We start from the raw sequence: 20,837 nt of genomic DNA, 5'->3' as shown, positions 1-20,837 counted from the left end.
CTTTCCGGCCACTGGCTGCATGGCTGCCCCTGCTCCTCCATGGGCCGGAGGACTCAGGGCCGCATTCCAAAAGAGGCTTTAGAGCTGCAGGCCAGGGCCCTGGGGCCCCCTTCGCCCAGGGCCCTACAGCCCCTAAAGCCCCAGCGTTCCGGGTGTCCTTGCCTGCAAAGGGGGTGGGGGGCGTGGGGCAGCTTCCCCGCTCACTCGTTCCCTCCCTTCTCTGACTGCCCTTCCCCCCCAGTGGCACTCGTCCTGCCATGCCCCCCAGTGGATCATCTTGCGCACCCCACTTTGGAGACCACTGCTCTACAGCATTCCATGAAGCACTGATTTGGCTGGTGTTAAAAGACAAGTACTGGAAAAATTGTGTCACACAGTACACTATGAATACCATCTGCTAATATAGCCTGATCCTCCTCCATCACACAGAGCAAGCGACATTTAGCAGCAATCAGTTGGGTACAGCACAGTCTAAGGCACTGTTCAAAAAATACTCAGCTTTATCAGTCATCCCTCCTGTAATTTCAAATACAAATTGTCTGCTAAGATCCAAATAATGGTGGCAGTTTGAGACTGAAGCTAGAGCACGGCAGGCAGGATATAACAAGAATAGTATAGAACCTATAATTGCCGTGAAATTGTTTCTCAGAGCCTATTTGGTGTAACTGCTTCACAACAATTATAGTTTGTGCTGGCTCTACAAATCAAGCCAAGCTCAAATCTTACTCCCTTTAGATTACATTGCAAGGAACCCACTGGAGGCAGCATTTCCCCAAATAATCATGTTATGAGACAGATGCTGCTTCCATTTTTATACTGCTGCAGCAGCAATGGGTAACAAAACAAGACTTGGGGCCCCATCCTGCTAGGCACTTTATAGACACACAGCAGAGTCCCTGCAACAGAGTTCACAAACTTAAGCTATATCGAGAAGCAACTGGTGGACAAAAACAAATGGGATGGAAGAGATGATGTTTGAGCGAGTTACAGTACAATAAAAAGGGGTCTCAGCAAGAACTCAAATTTAGACATTTTTAAGGACAAGAAGGCATCTGCATAGTATTACTTTGGAGGGGAGAAATGCGTGTATAATCATTGTTTTCAGCGTTTCACATTTTAAATTCTGAAAGTGTGTCAATAGTTTAAGAGTTTAGGGAGCAGATACTATTGCCTACTGAGGGAAGGGCCCACTAAGTTCACTTTTCATAAAACGTTGCCAGATTTCGAGCCATATCAAACACCTATGTGCCTGGGAGTGATGTGTGAAAATTATGAAGCATGAGCACAGAAAAAGGAGTAAAGCATTTCCAAGGAGTGAATTCCAGCAGAATATTCCCCAGAATAAAATCTGAGCCTTAAATTCAGTCCAAGTCCTACCTGTTTTCCTTTTCTTCTATGTCACCCGTACTGCTTAGTCTTCTAGGGGCTATGGGGGCAAAGTAGTTTTTGCTATCTTTATCCTGAAAGAAAAAAACAAAACAAAGTATTTCAAGATCATGTATATTCCACAAGGAAGTTACATCTTCAATGGCATTCAGCAACACCTCTGAATTACAGTGTTTCCATTTTTGCTTCTAGAAGTGAGACTCAGTTTTTAATTTTTCCAAAACTGCCAATTTTCAAGCCTCTGAGTTTAAAAATTGGCATGGAGGAATCAGCCTGGAACCACTTCAAGAAATAGCCCAAAAGATCTGTTTTCCAGAATTATCACATGTTCTTTTTAGAGAGTTGGCTTCCCTGGCAACTAGCATGATAAAGGTGAGGCTAGTAACTGAGGGCAAGTTCTAAATTAAGACAGATCGTGTGTAAATGGACAGCAGAGCTGAATGGATGGAGAGCACACTGAGGAAGACTTTAGATTCAGAGCAGCACAATACCTACTGTGAACACAGGTCACTCACTGGCTGGATTAGACATTCCCCACTGAAGTATGTGGGATGCCAAACGCCGGGGAATTGCTAAGCAGGCTCCAATTTAGGTAGGAAGGAGTAAAAGGAATGCTTCGGCAGAACTCCAACAATTTTGCATGAACTATCAACATAGAAAGTAAGATGGTGTATTTTTCAAAACAGGAGGAAAGTATAAACGTACTAAAGCATCTCAACACAGATGCAAGCAGCATGGAAATAAGCTGCAAGAAGAAAGAGAGGGGTATTAAATTACGGAGATTACAAATGAGTGGCCATAACTGAAACCCAGTGGGACGATGCTCAAAAGTGGGATGGCCTTACAGATGGGTAAGCTAATTGACGCTGCTTGGTAAGCACCCCTCAGACGAGAATCACTACAAACTGTTTTGAGGGAAAGGAGACCTTTTCTTTGTTGTCTAAGAATGCAGAAATCCGGGGACTCGATGAAGAGCGGTAGATGGAGGAACCTCTCTCTTTCAGTGCCTCCCGGGAAGCAGCTTCGCTTAGCATATTGTGGCTGCCAGTTTTCCGTAGACCAAGCCTCCAAGATGAGGGAGATTCATCCTTTTGCTCCTCTGATTTGTTGAGCAAACTGGTGAACTGCAGTGGGAGAAGACAGTAGCGGGTAGGAAGCTAGGGTTCTGCAGACAGTATATAATTTAACTTCTCAGCGGATTTCACTAAGTAGGTTACACTTTAAAGCATGAGATTCAATGCAGACTCCAGCGATAGCTAGACACATACACACACAATTCTAATCTGTAAATGCAAGTTAAGGTTAATTAGGATATAGAGAGGGAATAAAAAGATGTAATATCAAGGTTTTACCAGCATGTGTTTAAGGGTGCACTACTCAAGAATGGCAAAGGCACAAGTGCCTTATGCAGTTCATCCCACATGAGTGCAAGTGAACACTTCATATGAGAAACCATGCAACCGTGTATTCTGTACATGCCGCTCTGTATTGGTTTTATTATGGACTTCAGTATACAACCACATACTATTTCCTCAAATATACACTCGTTTCACCACTTTGTTTCAGATATGTAGCATGTTGCAGTACTGGCATATTACTCTATGTATGCTAGAGAGAGCCACGAAAATAACCAATACTAGAAGAGGGAGGCTCCTGCAGAGCATCTGCCTCCATCTACTCATGTGCAAGGTTGTAGGAGAGATGTGTATTTTTTTTTTTTGCTGTACCTGAGAAGTACGCACTCATTTAATTAACACTATTGCAATGCATATTTACAATGGGACAGAGTTAGTTTGCACATGGGACCTTAATTCTGGAATTTCGAGATCTGTGTACTTAATTCTGCAACCTTTATGTTTTTTTAATGCGGTTTTGGATGGATTTCGCTCCAAAGAAAAAAAAGCTGAACACTACCAGATTACCTTAACCCACGTGCCTCATGGAGACCGTACAGCTATTAGACATAGTGAGGCCATTATACTGACATTTCCCAGCAAGAAATCTAGTCTGATGGTAGTGAGACACAGGCCTTGGCTACACTGGTGCTTTACAGCACTGCAACTTTCTCGCTCAGGGGTGTGAAAAAACATCCTCCTGAGCGCTGCAAGATACAGCGCTGTAAAGCGCCAGTGTAAACAGTGCTGCAGCTAATCCCCGCGGGGAGGTGGAGTACCTGCAGCACTGGGAGAGCTCTCTCCCAGCGCTGGCGCTGAGACCACACTCACACTTCAAAGCGCTGCCGCGGCAGCGCTTTGAAGTTTCGAGTGTAGCCAAGCCCACAGGAAAAGCTCGAGAGGCAGGAGACAGTTGTTGTAAGCGAAGTTGTGTTAATTAAGGGATTTCGGTTAATCTGATGATCCACTTCAGTTAATCAAAAGTCTCAAACTACTGACATTTCGGATTTTCATACTTGCATAGAAAGTGCTCATTGGCTTGAGACAGCTGCAATGCTTTGCAGCAGGGAAAGGGTTAACTGCACTATTCATAGTTGCTCGCTCTCTCTTCCTCATCACTTGCCTGGTTAAGTAAATTTAAGTTTATGCCATAGGGAGTGCTATTTTATTTGCTCTGGGCAAGCAATTAGGCTGACTGGCACACACAAAACAATTCATGACTAACTATGAAACTACTTGCATCTCTCAGATCTATTAGCTCAGTCTCTAAATAAAAAAAAAAAACAAAAAACCCAGCATATAACAACCTGCACTTCAGTGTATGAACCTGAGACATTAAGCACAGGGCCACCAAAAGGAATGCAAGATATGAAGGTTACTCAGCTGTAACTGGAAGTTCTTTGACATGTACGGTCCCTATCTGTATTCCAAACATGGGTACACCCATGTTCTTTGTGCCTCAGACCAGAAAATTTGAACGTTGTCTCTGTAGGTCTGTGCCTGAATCCTAGAGCCCAAGGGTGTAAGGGGAGATGTGGACCAACTGCTTCCCCAGTTCCTTCGCTATCGCAAATCTAGTCAGGCTCCAAAGCAGAGGGGAAAGAGGGTGGGTAGTGGAATACAGATTATGGTCCCATCGGGTATGCACAAAGAATGGAAACTCCAACATGCACCTACTCCAGGTTCATCTATCAAACCAGGAAAGCTGTGACCTTGGCAAAGATTGTTACTTTGGTATTAATTTTGTCTCTATCCGAAGAGTAAACAGCCCAAAGCCAGCCTGTACACAGAGGTGAAGCCTGGTGACTGGTGTTATGCAAGTACACAAGGCCATGTGGCCTAGCAGAGAAAGACAAACCTCGACTGTGGTTTGAGGATGACTTGACTTATCAAGCTGTTCATGGCCTGAAATTGGTCCATAGGGAGATTGGCCCTTGCTTAAGTCAGTTCGTTGGTTGCTTCTATAAAATCTAAGATTTTTGTGGGACTCAAAGTAGACTTTGTTTACACAAATTCCCAAGGATGTCAGAACATGGATCAAAGATAGGGTTGCTGATTGAACCTCCTGATTGGATCTGCCTGTTAGGAGCCAATCATTCAGGTACAAGAAGTTGGTATAGCTGTTTTGACTCATCTGGGCCACCACCATTGTGAGGTAGGCCCTGTTGCCAGTCCAAACAGAAGTAATCTGAACTGGTAGTACTCTTGTCCCACCAGAAATCTGAGGAACCTTCTGTGGGGCAGATGAATGAATGCTCACATGAAAGAAAATATCTTTCATGTTGAGAGCCGTGAGCCAGGAAGAGAATTATCAATGCCAATGTGCACATACAGAATTATGATTTGCAAATAAAAATATTCAGCTGATGTAGGTAGAAAATGGGTCTTCATCCTTCTTTTTTCTTGGAGACGGAAATATAGAGAGTAGAACCCTTTTCCTAGATGCTAAGGTGGCACTTACTCTATATCTCCTCCTTGGAGGGGATAGTCTACCTCCTTACAGAAGATTTTCTCTTGAGGGTGGTCCTTGAAGATGGGCCAGGAAAGGAATTTGCAAGGGGGAAGGAGAGATAAATTTGATGGCATAGCCAGAGTGGATCGTATCCAGTCCACACTTACACATTGTTATTGCCCTCCAATTGTGGGTGAAAAATGCGAGGGGGCCACCAAGGGTTTGGGGGGCAGGTGGAGATGACATCAATAAACATATGTGGTTCTCAAGCATCCTGTCAAAAGTAACCTCTGGTTGGTGGATAGGGCTGAGTGGCTGTGTTTGAAAGAGCTGCTTACCTAGGGCTTTGCACCTTCTGACATTGCACGGCAGACATTGCATGGGTGCTGCTGGTAGAACAGTTGAGGGAGATGTCTTAGTTTATACACCTGTTTGTGGTGTTTCCTCTTCGGTGCTGGCTATAAATGCTCAGGGAGTGGAGGGTCGTCCTGGAGTCTTAATGAGTGCAGTGACTCATCCGCCTTTTCGTTACAGAGGTTAGACTCAAAGGACAAGTCCTCAATGGAATTTCTCCCTGAAGAATCCCAAAGAGTGAAGCCATGATTCAAGCCTCAAGTATCACTTTAGCAATAGCTCTAGATGCAGTATCAGCAGTGTCCATTGCAAATTGAAAAGAAGTCTTAGCTACCAGTTTGCCTTCCTCGGTGAGGGCTTGGAATTGGACCTGTCCACTGATGGAGTGTCTTTGAACTCCAAGAATTTGGATTATTTTGTAAAATCGTGCTTTGCTAACAGGACGTGGTTGTTCGCAATTCTCAGCCTTTTTCAGGGTGGGGGTGCAAGATGCAGAAGTATGCCATACCGCCCTGGTTGGTTCCATGATAGCCTCATTTACTGGGAGGCCCACCTGATTGGGGCCAGTGGGCTGCAAGATTTCCATGAGCTTATACTGCATATCATGGACCTCCTGGAATGGAATCTGGAGTTCAATTGCCACACTCTTCAAGAACTCTTGGTATTGCCTGTGGTCTTCAGGCAGGGATGCTGAGAATGGAGCAATTGCCTCATCAGGCAAGGATGATGACATCTGTCAGAACCGGCTGATCCAGCTCCATTTCCTCCTTCCACGTGCTCTGATGGAGCCAGTTGGTGTTGACTAGGAGGAGAGGGCCAGCGGGATTCATGCATAGATCTGGAGTGTCTCTACATAGGGATCCCATGGATCCCAACAGGGCCAGTATGAAGTGTCAACTGGTTGTGGGGGAATCTCAATGCAGTGGATACCATTGGTCCTCTAGGTGGTCACCTCTGGGCATAAGATGGGTCCAAGATCTCCTGCTGTCTCTGTCTGAGCTAACCCCCTACATGGAAGTGATAGCTTGTCTGGACATCAGAATCAACCAGTGAGAAGGTAAATTCTGGCTCTGTTGGCCGTACTAGTAGATGAATGCTTCAGTTCATCTATGGAATAGAGGACTAGTCCCTTCTCCTCAAGAGTTCTTTCTTCTTTCTTCTTCTGTTGTTGAGGTGCCCCTCAGGAGGATCACACCAGAAAGGAGAGGAAACAGACGACAAGGTAAGGTGAAAATATCCTCAAAAGAGGTAAAAGTTTCAGTCTCTCCCAGAACACGAGAAGTCCCACTGATTGGAACTGATGGTGCTCAGTAGATCCTTCTGGGAATGAGTCAGTATAGTTGAAGAGGAGTCTATCCTGGAGCTCCCAGTCAATGCTGGCAGGTGCCAATCCTTTGGCTTTCAAGTTAGAGCCAGAGCCAATACCGAGTCTTTTCTCCTTCACACCTTACCCTCATGGTCAGGTTTAGGCAGACCTGAATCTTTAGGATCAACACGAGGGCTCACCTGACTTGGACAGAGTCAGGGAAGGATCCTTCTTTTAGAAGCAAATGTGGAAGGGGATCTATGCCCCTAACTCTCCTAATAGGCCTGAGGCAATGACTACTCTGACTTAACAGCCCTGGCCTCTGCTTTGGAGCTCATGCTCAGAGGGGCACTGCCTGCAGACCGAGGCCTATGTTCACCTGCCAGGATCTGACTGGGTCTCATGACTTTCTCCATGAAGTACTTTTTCAGTTGAAACTCTTGTCGCCTCTCTAGTTTGGGGAGGGCAGCAGAGGCAGATGCTGCACTTAGTGGAGATGTGAGCCTCCCCAAGACACTAAAGGCAGCTTTAATTGTCATCGCTGACTGAAATAGGGCAGGGGCAAGAGACATTTCTTAAATCCCAGGACTCTAGGCATAGTCCTCCTTCTGAGGGGAGTGAAAAGAAATGGAGAGGGGAGGCCCCAGGGCGGGAGCAGAGCGCAGGGGACTAAACTATGCTAATTAAAAGACTGAAAATACTAGCAACTATACATTATTATATTTACAGGTACGAAAACAGTGCAAAGATGGCTCTGGACATAGGATTCCGACTCGGGCTGGGCAACAGTAAGAATGAACAGGAGAGGTGGTTGGTCTGCACCTCTCCTTATACCATTGATACTGAGCACAAAGAACACCAGGGCCCAAAAACAGACCAACAGACACTACTTGCAAATTCTCCAGTCTCGGGCATGTATGGAATATACATAGGGACCAAATTCATGGCTCCTGCTAGCCAAGTGGGTTCAGAGTCCGAAGAGGTTTATGTCTAATCTCAGTAGCAATAGAGAGCTTCACTCAAGGGAGAGGGGGGAGAATATCATTGCCAGAGAAATGACAAGCAATCTCACCTCTGCCTCATTAGTGTAGCATCATAGCTCATACAGTGCCATCAAGTCTGGTGCAGGTTATGTAACCTGGATGGATCTTCAGGCTATGTGCTTCAATACCAATTGCATTGCTGTCACATTGCCATGAAGAGCAAAAACAAGAATTTTACCAGTTGCTTCCACATGGACCGTTTCAATGGAGTTCCCTCTGTTGCAGTACTTTCTGCTGGAAGGAACTAGGGGAAGAGATGTCAACAAAACTGCTTCTGTCACCGAACAGGCAGTGGGGTCCTTCCTGGCCAGAGAACCAGGAGTACTTGTTAAGCAGTAAAGTGTGTTTTGGTGTTTTTTTTTTTAAATGGCCCAACTTATTTCAGAGGGTGACTTAATGGAAAGATAGCACACCAGACAAAATTAGCCCTATTTGTGCATGTCCCAGACTATTATGCCATTAACTGTGCCTCTTTGTTAAATCAGAGAGAGAACAGTATCTGATTGTAAGTCTTGCAACCTCTCTGAACACCAGTTAAGAAAATCTCTTGTCCAGTGCAACCAATTGCTTTAAAGCAACAATGGAATGCACAGTTGGACTCTGAGTCAATCCCCAATTCACTTACTTTTCTGGCAGGAGCTGCAGTGAAGGAGTTATGCTCTGGTGGTGGTATTTGCTCAGTGACGCTAGTCCTGGGTTCATGACCAGAATGGTTGGCAAAGGACTCTTTCTTTCTCTCTACAATTTTAGACAAGAGGAGGAAAAACAAGGTGTTTGAATGTTGCATTGATAAACCACCTTCCCTTTACCACTGTGATATGCAAATAAGCAGACCCAGAGCCTGTATAATAACAGACCATTCCAGTTCCCCATACTCAGAATAAAGGGAAGCATCCCTAAGCCTACTCACTGAACAAAAGGTATTTCTGCCCAGTCCAAAAACACTTTTGCACTAAGTGGTTAGAACTGAAGTATGCTTTTACAGAGCCATCTATTTCACCCCCAGCAGGTAAACTGTCCCGTCTTTCCTGAGAGCATTTGAGGCCAGATAACAGACTTTATTCATTAGATTTCCTTTAACTGATCATTCTTGACAGACACATGGGTTTGAGAACGAGACTAAAGTATTCCTGCAACGCCAAAATATACGTAGTGGCATGCATGTCTGAGTCAGTCATGTGAGGGATACCATGACATGGTTCTGCTGGCTATTCACCATGGGTTTGGGGCATAGCTCTTCCAGAGAGAGGAAGATGGGAATCCAATGGGATAACTTATTTTTCATTTTTGTGTACAGCTGGGACTATCTGATCACTCTGGAGATTGTCAAGAATAAACTAACCGAAAACAGACAGATACTGTGGCTACCTAGTTGCTCCATTCTACAAGCTCAAGCTTCCACCATTTAGGCTTTTTGATTTCTATTCAAGACAGATGCTTCCTTTCTGAGGAAGTGCGCTGGGGCTAGGCCGGCCAGCCTGTGGCCGGGACTTGGGGCAGGCTAGGCGGGTGCTGGGGCCATGCCACCTGGAGCTCCAGGGCTGGGAGCGCTGGGCCCGCAGCACCCAGGTGGGGGCTGCCAGCGCTGGGGCTGCCCACCTGACACAGTTTGTCTTGCACTTGTTTTATCTTTCAGTTGCAGTTTGAAGCAGACTAGTACACAAAGATACAGCATTGCAGCACTTTTTGTGCACTGCTGTTTGCTCCTCAGGGACGGGGGAATGTCTCAATTTCACTTGGCTGCCTCCACTCGCTTTGAGCAAATCAGAGAGCTGAGCAGAGATAGGGCTCTAAACTCCTGTAAGAGTTGTAAGAAATAAGGCCAAGACAAAAAATTCTGGGCTCTTTTGCCTTCTCAAGTTTTCATACCAGAATCAGCAATTAAAACACATCTGTGTTTTACATACGGGAAAGCTACTTTACACCAAAGAGTTGCCAAAACAGGTCTGCTCTGACTTTAGTTTAACTTCAATTCCATATTTGTATAATGTTCATCCATACCATTTCTGAAGCTGATACACTATGTGATACCACTTCCTGCAGCTAAACCGCTCCTTACAGGCAGGTTTGGAAGGATTGATTACTTTTTTTAAATTGGTAAATGTCAGTAAACGCTGATTTCACTGTACACACAAACAGAAGAAATTTTTCCCTCAATCAAAATGTACAGATAGGCAAAGCTAAGAAAGATGCTGCTTAGGAACTTACTAGTTTAATTTAAGGTTATTTACTGTACTTTGTATATTTTGACATGCAATGTTAATAAAATTGCTTTAATGGCTATAAAGTTTTAATTTTTTGAATCTTAATGTCCGTCATTAAGTAACTGTTTGATCTCCCCATAATTTCCCACAGCTGAAAATTTAATTTGAAAATAAAAAATGTGAATACCTCATAATTGTGAAACTGTGAAAATTTAAAATGGATAAAAATAAAAAAAATGCTTGAAAACAGATATTATCCCTCAAAATTATAAAAAAAAAAAGTTATTCTGCCAAGCCTACTTGTTGATGTTTCATTTAAGCCCCTGCTTTGCTTGCAAGACCCGAGATTACAAGACAAAGTTGCTGCCTGTTAAACACTATTTTAATTAGAAGAGCAACTACACATGGACTAAAATCCATATGACATTTTATTTACATGCCAAAAGATTTAATTTTAAAAAACTTTTAATCTTTGTCATTAATATACATAGACAAAGACTTTTTTTTTTTTAAACTGCCAGTTCTGCCAAGATCAACCTAGATGCTTCGGTCCTTTGAACACATCATCCATCTTCAAGTTTGTCCAACCAGAGCCAAAGTGATAGTTCCTTCGCTGCACGACAGAAGCCAGGTTGTGCTTCCATAGCTGTTTGACAGTTTTGTAGTGCTCAATGGAGTAAAGATTTATTGATTAGCACGCTAAGGAAATAGACCGAGTAAGGTGCAGTTATAATCCACAGGCACACTAACTCTTGATCAATATTCGTCTTCCTTATCCAGTGAAAAACACTGAAAATATATTGATAAAATAGGAACCATCATCACCCAATGAAATGCTGTTTTGTAGCTTTCTAAAGTCATTGTTCAGAACAACCAGGATCCTAACAGTCTTACATCTATAGAACACTAGGGGGGAGACTTGTTTTCTGTTTTTATTCTGGGGATGAAAGCTAAACAGTGTCACAGGAATCTGCGGTCAGCCCCTCTTTGCAGAGATATGGGTAAATCAGGAAGCAGAGACCTAAATATTGTCACTTGAACAACATGTGCACCCCACACACCCTGACTAGGTTCCTAACTGAAGCCACAGAGACGTTATGAAGAAACCAGGAGCTTGGAACTCCAGCAGTTAGCAGCAGCAGCAGCTAAAGTATGAGATTACATGATGTACTTAGTGAATCCATTATTTTTCAACAGACTGAAACCTTTGTACACCAAGAACAGAAAAAGCTTTCCATATGGTGATGGAGTATTTAAATGTAACAGGAAACAAGTTTCCATTTCCTACGGTTTATTTTTCCTGAAAACACATTTTTAGTCCTTTATCTAGAACAACAGCAAGTGGCTTTTACTGAGCGGCATTAAAATGAGTTAACTAGAAGATCAACTTCTAGACACACCTTCATTCAGTTCATTATATTCAAGGTACAATAGGAGTACTATTTTCTCCACACATTGAACTGGTTACACAAAAGCTCTCATTCACCAAAATTTTTACCTTTAAGGGGGAACATAGGCAAGTAATGCTGAAAACTAACGAGAGTCCCGTGTTATTCTCAAAGGTGAAATAACCACAAAATAAAACAAAAAGCGATGTATAAAATGGAAAAAAAAAAATCAAAAGCTTCTAATCAGCCAGGGGGGAGTCAGTAGCCAATGGCAGCACCCATGAGCACAAATGGTGAGCTAACAGGATCAATTCCACCACACAGAGTGCATCCAGCCAATGGCGGGTCCCGCAAAGGTCACATGCGTGCCGAGCAGGTGGGAATCAGCAGGAGGGTTTGGCAGCTGTACAAAGAGTGCGGAGGGGAAGGGCGCGAGGGGTGTGTGAGGAGACAGGGCTGATGAAACAAAAACACAAAATTCCCCAAAAATAAAATGGAAAAAAAAAAATCTAAAAACAAAGTTTCATGGGTGTCTAACTACTGCCCATCCCACAGTTAGCATAGTCTGGTGGGGAAGGCTATGCAAAAATTCAAAGCATTTTAACACACTTATGCTGAGGAAAAGGCACTGTTTATATAAGACCTACATAACATTTTTGTTTTGTCCTGACGCAGAGCTGATGGAGAACATACATTAAAACCTACCCCCAGATCTTTACTAACACTTATGCTGACCTATGAGCCAGTAAACAAAAAGGAAAATGTCCTGTTTGCATTCAGTGCTTGAAACAACAATGCTGGTTTGAAACATTTGACAAGATGAAAGTTTTTATCCCTCTTAAAGGGTCTTGCAAAGTTGTATTAAACGAAAGGACGGGGCAAGGACTATTAAATTCACCATTACTTTGCTTTCTAGCAATTCTAATTTTGGGTATTGAGATCAAATTCTAATTTCGCACCTAAGAAGTATTCATCTGTTTTAAAATAAATTCAGGGTCAATAAAGTGAGGTCTTCCATTTTTTAAAAGATGTCTCACTATACAGTTATCCACCATATGCTGTACCAGTCCATGTGATTTACTGAGCAGCTCAGCTCATCTGAAGGAACATTTTTAAAATGCATTTAGCCTTTGAAAAAACAGTGAGTGGGACTCCCTAGCTGAGGCCTCGTATCTTAATTAACTAAAATCTCAGTGTTGCATTATGCATTACCTGCCTCCTTTTCAGCATCTGATTCTGAAGCCTCATCCTCTTCGGCTTCCTCCTCTTCCTCAGAGCTGGAACTGCTCGATTCCTTGTTCTCCTCTTCTGGTTCCCGGGACTTCAGAGTATCTTCTTCATAAAGAATCTTCTCTTTGCTAAGACAAATAGGAGTTTTTAAGATGTACCAACAGGGGAAAGCAGCTATTTGTGACCTTTACTCTTAAGAAACCTACAGATAAGTCACTATATCTAGAACAGGTAAGCACACAAGTACCTCTTACACACTTCTGCACCCCACCGTTTCCTACCCAGTACATTTGTTATGGGTGAAATTCCCGATCCTGCATTCCCCATGCTGGCAGGGACAGCTCCACTCAGCCTGGGGAAATGTGGACTAGAGTGCAATCCCTCTAGCTGTACTAAAAGGTTTCAAATTGAGATCATCAAGTCTTCAGACAGAAGTTGGAGATAGCTACCCAGGGAAGACAGGCATGTAGGAGACTGTAGAAAAGACAAAAGCTACACCAGCTGTTTTGTGGGTCTTACTTTTTGAAGAGTCCACTTTGCAGTTTCCCATTCATGTCAGCTTCAATTAGCTTGTTTCTCGTCTCCTTCTCACTGCGCAGCTGTCAAAAGGTGGGAGAAGAATGGGAAGGTCATGTTTGAACAGGCATCAGCAGCACGAGCAGCTCGTTATCAGTCTAAAGTCATCCGAAACCTCGTTTTGAGGAAGTGGCAGGTGTTTTTCCTTGTTAAGTGCTTTGTTGTTGTTCAATCAGACAGGCAAATACACATCTATAAGCCCACCACATCATGGCCAGGAATAGCTATAATAGAGTAAGGTAGATACCAGGTACATTATTACATTCAAGTGTCACTTCATGGGAAATTCCATGGAAATCAGCAACAGTGCTGATGGAGGGGAGTCCCCTTTGACCCTAAGGGTCAGATGCTTGCCCCAGATGTACTGCCCTGTTCTTTCAAGCACATGCACAAAACTGGGGTGGGGGAGAGGGGAGGTTGTCATCAAGTGTCAATTCCTGTAGTGATGGAACTGTTTTGGCCACCTGGTTCAGGAATATTGTCACCAGTGATTCCATTAGGGATGGATAAACCAGTAGCAGCATGGTAATAGTCAGGGTAACTCCCAGGAGCTATAGGCATGTATTTATGTAGAGCAAAAAGAGGTTGTAATTCCAGTGTAGTCGTGCATTTTGAGGATCATTCTGAGCCTGAAAATCCCACTAAAAATCCCTCAGCCTGGCACTCACGTTCTTCAAGTGAATGCACCCTGGAATCCCAAAATTGTAAACATCGCAGTGCAGGGTTTATAGGATTGGAAAGCACTGCAGGACCCCAGCATTGGATGCCTTAAACCAGTGGTCCCCAACTTTTTTTGTCTGGTGGGCACCAGACAATGAGCCCCCGAGAACCACAGCGGCAGATAAGCATCTGCTGAAATGCGGCAACATCAATAGGCATTGCCGCCGACAAGCAGTGTCATCCAGAGACGTCGAGACTGAAATACCGCCGAAAATCAGCAGCATTTCAGCAGCGACGCCTCTGGATAACACAGCTTGTCGGTGGCATTTCGGTGGATGCTTGTCCATCAGACAGTATGCAGGCGCACTTAGACGTCCTGGCAGGTGCCATGGTGCCCTCGGGCACTGCGTTGGGGACCCCTGCCTTAAACTAACAGAATATCAAGACAGTGCTATAAGGGGAGGTTGACTGGGGTGGCTAGATCTGTTCAGCAGAGAACTTCTCCCCTCCTTTGCTTTTTCTGCACATTGCCCAAGGTAAGTTATAAGTTCTTCCTCTGCTGATAGAGAGGCCCAGAATCCCACTGGACATGTAAGAAGCACAAACATATTCGCATCTTTGAATGCATGCCATATCTGGGATCGGGAAAGAATTTTCTCCCAGGGCAGATTGGCAGAGGCTCTGTGGATTTTTTGCCTTCCTCTGTAGCGGGGGACTTGGGTCACTTGCTGAGGATCCTCTGCACCTTGAAGTCTTAAAGCCATGATTTGAGGACTTCAACGGCTCAGATATAGGTTAGAGGTTTGTTACAGGAGTGAGTGGGTGAGATTCTGTAGCCTGCGTTGTGCAGGAGGTTGGACCAGCTGATCATAATGGTCCCTTCTGACCTTAAAGTCTATGATTCGATGGTTCCAACAGACATAAGCCCAGGAAAGTCATTCATGACTTGAAATATAGAGCTTCTCCTAAGAGCTCTGAGTGCCTCATTTAGCCTAAGGTTAGGTGAGAACACAGAAGACATACCACCATTTTTCCTGGTCCTGCCTGAAAGAAATATGACAAGATTCATTAAGAAATTTGTGTATGGCCTGTTCATGCATGTTATAGCAGTTTTTTTTATGCTATATGCAAGAGAATTTGTAGGTGTGGGGTTTTTGTTTGTTTGTTTGTTTCGGTTTTTTTGGAGGGCAGTTTTCTGCATTAGGCTGGTTCACACTTCCTGGGAGAAAAGCCTAAAGAACTCTATTTATATATTAGTTTATCAATTCCCCTACTTTGCTGAGAAGTTGGTTCACATTAAAAACAGTTTTGGAAAAGAAAAAAAAAAAGGATGCAATCAGAATTCTGAGTTCTACCTCTCTCACTGCCCTATTCCTCAAAGCTGTAAGTACTGGTATCACCACCAGGTTTTATAGCTAACATTTTCTCTCTAGCAACACCGCTTTAATTCCACCATGTTATGCTGCATCTGGCTGGATTTTTTTTTTTTTTTTTTTTTTTTTTTTTTTGCTTGATTGGATCTTGGTGACATCAATGAATGTGTGGCAAGTCTGAGATGGACTAGGAAGGAATGCAACTCCAGGCCAATGCTGCAATATGAGGATCAGTTTTCCTTTGATCTCAAGGCTTCCACCACATCACAAGATGACATACTGTTTAGCGTGGGTTTGAAATTACTACACTTCTCCCAATGTCGGGGTTCACATAGTAACTTATAATTACTTCTCCCTCACTCAGCCTTGCTCTTCTAAAAGACAATACAGGAACAAATATACCAGTTCAGAATACAGCAGGACACAGTGTTTGAGTCACCCTCTCTTACGTGAAGTTATAGTAACCATAAGCATTCCTCAGTTGCTATGTAAGTACCTCCCAGAAACAAGAGATTTAGGGACAATGGTAAATATAAAGATTAACTGTACAGCTACACTCAATGTCTAGAATGCCAGATGTTGATAAATCATTGCCCCTCTTGCTACAGCTGAGTTGCTAGCAAACGGGTTCTGGAACTTTAAGTATGCCATTATGTTTAATGTCTCCCGATTATCTAAGAAATGATGGCACATAGTTTCATATCTCCACTGAGACATCATATGTATGTTAGATTATCCATGCAGAGAGAGCTAGTTAGAAAGCAAGAAAGAGGTCAGCCAAAAACTCACCACATTCTGTTTTTTCTGCAGCATCTCCAAGTGCTCAACCAGTCCCTCATCAGCCACATCAAATGGTGTCTGGCCCTGATGACATGGGCAATTAGAAAACAAAGGAACCATCCAAGCTTCATTAATATGTGAGAAATGTTCTTTACCAGTGGATAAAAGAACTGAACGCCGCAGTACGCAACCAGGAGACCCCCACCTTCAGAGACCTGCTTGGACCTCCAACTGCCAGGTGACATATGGAATGGGATGGCAGAGAAGACAGCCCTCATGTCATTCTGTCATAGTCACTTAATTCCTAGACTAGGGATGGCCAAAAGCAGAGGCTGCAGTTTTATAATGTAACCCATGGCCAGACTCACCTTTATTACAAATATAGCTCAGAGAAAATGAGATCCCATGCTCCAACTCAGCAGCAAGAACTATTGCATTTGGGTCACATGCTCTCCAAAAATTGCACATCTACATTAAGGATGAGGGTGACCTCAACCTGCCCTATTCATTAATGCACCCTTCTAAGCTCCTGGCAATCTGCCAATGCAGCCATCAACAGAACACAGCTGAGGGGTCTCTGTCCTGAACTGTTATACACCTCTACCTCGATATAACACAAATTCAGATATAACGCAGTAAAGCAGCACTCGGGGGGGTGGGGGGGGCTGCATGCTCCAGCAGATCAAATCAAGTTCGATATAACACAGTTTCACCTATAACACAGTAAGATTGTTTGCTCCCAAGGACAGCGTTATTTCGGGGTAGAAGTGTATAAAATAACTAGGAAGGCCACATTGGGATGTAATGCAAGAGACCTGCAACACTATCATTTTAATCAAAATACTCAGCCACATTATTAATCACATTAATAATGAAACCTGATGGCTGTTGATTAAATGAAGACTGACAGGCCACAGCTCCTGGCCAGGGAATTTACAACCCATAGCCAGATCACTAAAGATATTATGACTCACTTAACTTTCAAAGGGATTGTTTGAAGACAATAAGGCAGTAGAACCTCGCTAATTTGCAGCAGTTACCGAGACAACCATTGAGGATTACAGAATTTTGCAAATTCGATCCCAATCCGGCAAAGAGAATTGTGGTGGCAGGGGTCTGTCCATGTGGTTCTCTTTGCCAGATCAGGTCTTAGGTGAATAATCATACAAACAAAAATAAACTGAATGAATCACATGTGTAATTTTTCAAATCAATTTCCACTACAAGCAGATGTTACTCTATTCCTCATTTATGCAAGGAGGAAAATGCCACGCTCAGCCAGACACTTTAAAAAATAATTTGTTCTCTCAGCCGCCTAAGCCTCCTGCCTGGATTAATTCACTGATGTTGCTCTAGCAGGTATAGTCTCAATCCACTGTCAGAGAAGTGGCCATGATACCACAGCACTGAATCAATTCAGACAGAAAGCTGTTTAGACACGTAAAAACAGTTTCATACACATCAGAGTTCAGAAATAACAGGAAAAGAGAACAGGATGGGAGTTTCATGGGGGACAAGTACATTTTTAAACATCAACAGTATGTGGCTCTGAAGTTAATACTGTAATCAGCAAAAAAAATAGTTACACTGTCTCTCTGCTTCCCACCCTCACAACTAGAGAATTCTGCAGGTTCCCCCAGCTTATATGACCAAGATGTTCAGAGTGAATGGAAAGGATTTAAAACTTTCAGCATCCAATCAGTTAGCTTCAAAGAGCTACAGGCTTCCAGTAACAGCTACATGTCCACAATTAAAGCTTTCCCATGAAAAGCTCTGGGATTACCACCACCAGGTCTTTTGTACTTGGTTTATTTCCCATGCAAATAAGACTGATTTTTGGTCACTTTTAAGATGCCAAGACAGTATTAAACCAAAACAGAAGATACCCTGCACTCCCCTCCCTTACATTCCTGAGCTTTAAGACTCACTGACTAACTTCTTTCCGCAAGACTAGGGAGGGTAGCAGCCTCAGAAACAGGAAGTCTTTAAATTCGGTGTTTCCAAATACGTTTCAATTTATACAGGGTAATTAGAGCTGGTCTTCTTGCAATTTACCAGATGGCTGGGCTGAGCAATGGGCAAAAGAAGTGTGCGCACATTTCTCTATAAAAATCACACTTCAGCTCTGACCTAACAGGGACCAGGGCTCTTCTAGTAAAGACTGTTTCAGCAGAGCAGAGCACAGCAGTAAAATCCTTGCTTCCAGACAGTCACTGGAACTCTGAAGTTGCATCAATAGTTTAACACTCACTTACCAGCTTGTTCCTGATGTCCATGTCACAGAGCGCTTCAGCCAAGATAGTGCAAGCTTCTTTCACTCCCCAGTGAGCAGCAGCATGGAGTGGAGTCCAGCCATCGTTGTCCTGGACATTCAAATTAAACCCAGCTTGGATCAAGAGCCTAAGGAAAGAAAAAAACACAATGAATCCCCATGCTACCGGGGGGTTAGCGTGGTAAACATTAGACCGTTTGTATTTTTATGTTCATTTGCAAATAAGAACGTAAGAATGGTCGTACTGCGTTAGATCATCCCTCCAAGCCCAATATCCTGTCTTCTGACAGTGGTTGGTGCCAGATGATTCAGAATAGGGTAATTTTGAGTGAGGCACGCCCTATCATCCAGTCCCAGCTTCTGGCAGTCAGATGTTTAGGGACACCCAGAGCATGGGGCTGTGTCCCTGACCATCTTGGCTAATAGTATTAATGGACATATCCTCCATGAACTTGTCTAATTCTTTTTTGAACCCAGTTATACTTTTGGCCTTCATAGCATCCCCCCGCAACAAGTTCCGCAGGTTGACTGTGTGTCGTATGAAGAACTTCCTTATCTTTGTTTTAACCCTGCTGCCTATTAATTTCACTGGGTGTTATGTGAAGGAGTAAACAACAACATTTCCCAATCCACTTTCTCCACACCATTCACAATTTTATAGACCTCTAGCATCCCTGAGTCTCTTTATTATAAAAAGCCCCCGTCAAATGACAAAAAAGTCAATTTATACTTCCCCAGCCCACAACAGGACCCTTTTACTCAGGATATACCAGAATGGAAAAACATGACTTGTAGCCTGTCCTGAAGGGCAAAGTGACTTTGGTAGAACCAAAAGGGGAAGACCTTGTCTTCTAATCTGGGGTCTATTAGCCAGATCATTCCAGCTGATTGCAGCTGATAGGACAGTGCCTAGGGGGACTCATGGTTGCCATGACAAGCCATGCAAAGCCTTACGGATTAGAAGTCCCAACATCCTGAATTGCACCTAGTACACAAAAGAGAATTAGCATAATCTGTGCATGAGCCACTAAGTGAACAGTTTAAGGAGGAAAATCTTAGAAGGGCCACACAGAAAATTGGCCTTGAAACAAAAGCATACTTTGGCAATGCAGGGAGGTCGGGGGGAACTGGGAGGCTTGGGAGAGGTCCAGCCACTGTGCACCACTACCCCAGCACCTCTAAGAAGCAGCCTGCATTTGGAAGGGGAGGCCAGATGGGATCTCTGCAGTGTAAGGCTGTTTGGCAGAGAAGGAGCCAAACAAAGACGCAATAAGTTTTGGGTAGAGAAGTCCCAGTAATGGCTTCTAAGAAAAAGCTGGTTGCCTTTCACTACAGACCAGAGTCTAGTGCTGGTTCGGCCAAAGAGCACAACTCAAATTCCACAGACTGACAGGCCAGTGGAGGCAGGACTACCAGAGAGGGATTGGAGCAAGGATTTCACTGCCTGCGACCGACAGCTAATGAACAAGACAACCCACAAATCAGGATTACAAGACAAGACATACATCTTAATAGATTGGGATCTGTGCAGTAAAAGCAAATTCTGGTGGAAGCCAGACACTTTGGGAACACCTCCGCCACGTATACCATTGTCTGATTTTCCCCCTCACCTGTATATCTGATCTTTGCAGATGCCGTGAAACACTGGCACCCAGTCAAAATCTTTATGTAAAGGTTTTTGAAAAAACGAGTGTCCATAGTTGAGATCCTAAGGGATTTTCAAGAGTGCCAAAGTGACTGAGAAGTACAAGACCTGCTGCCTTTTAACAACACTAAGCACCCACCAGCCTAAACATTTAGGGAGGTCACAGTAGGGCTCTATGTGTTGAGATGCTTGCCCCTGTTCTTTGATTATTTGTATTTTGGGGATTCCACCATCACCTTCAAGAGTCCCCACATCACCACAGCAACCTTCCCTAAGGCAGAGGTGCACTGGACAGGCAGTGAGCACCTATGTGTCATTCCAAACTGCCACCACTGATCAGAGGCAGAGTATGCTGCCTTTATAGCACTGTCATTCGTGGAAGCATTGGGATTTTGACATTGCTGCTGCTTTTAAATCGTTATGTTTCAGTGCTATAGTATTGTTAAATGGCTCACATAGCAGCTCAGCTGAAACATGTGCTTTTCGACCAGGTGCTGACTTTTTAAGCTAATTTTCCAGCTGAAGAAAGTGGGGAACAAGGCTTTTAAGAGACTTGCTCAAGGTCAAAGAGTAATTCTGTGTCTCATTAAGAGGTTTGCTAGCTCCTGTCTCTCTGCCCTTGGTGTAAATCACTAGAGTTTAGATTTGAGCTCAGGGGTGGTCATAAAATATCAAAGGGTAAGAGCCCAGATCAGCTCAGTTTTATTTTCTGAAATAGCTAGAAGCAAGGGGAAGTTCTCCACAAGAGGTATAAGCACCATACCCAACAGTGAC

At 43.7% G+C, this 20,837-nt stretch overlaps 1 protein-coding gene across 8 annotated transcripts in view; it reads right to left on the bottom strand.

The window, feature by feature from the left end:
- Positions 1-20,837, bottom strand: part of PPP1R12B (protein phosphatase 1 regulatory subunit 12B) — a 602,395-nt gene that overhangs the window by 533,915 nt on the left and 47,643 nt on the right. For all 8 annotated transcript variants that reach the window (XR_007774748.1, XR_007774749.1, XR_007774750.1 and 5 more), the window contains exons 5-11: positions 18,402-18,546; positions 16,156-16,230; positions 13,277-13,356; positions 12,740-12,885; positions 8,561-8,673; positions 2,313-2,510; positions 1,378-1,460 (exon numbers count right to left, since the gene is read on the bottom strand). Coding sequence is in view for 5 of the 8 variants with exons in the window: in XM_050956104.1 (XP_050812061.1) it covers positions 1,378-1,460; positions 2,313-2,510; positions 8,561-8,673; positions 12,740-12,885; positions 13,277-13,356; positions 16,156-16,230; positions 18,402-18,546 (840 nt within the window). In the remaining 3 variants the exon portion in view is untranslated. The remainder of the gene's footprint in view (positions 1-1,377; positions 1,461-2,312; positions 2,511-8,560; positions 8,674-12,739; positions 12,886-13,276; positions 13,357-16,155; positions 16,231-18,401; positions 18,547-20,837) is intronic.

Source organism: Gopherus flavomarginatus, chromosome 5, assembly GCF_025201925.1.
Source record: "Gopherus flavomarginatus isolate rGopFla2 chromosome 5, rGopFla2.mat.asm, whole genome shotgun sequence".
In the NCBI taxonomy this organism is placed as follows: domain Eukaryota; kingdom Metazoa; phylum Chordata; order Testudines; family Testudinidae; genus Gopherus; species Gopherus flavomarginatus.
This window is presented reverse-complemented; position numbering and strand designations above follow the sequence as displayed.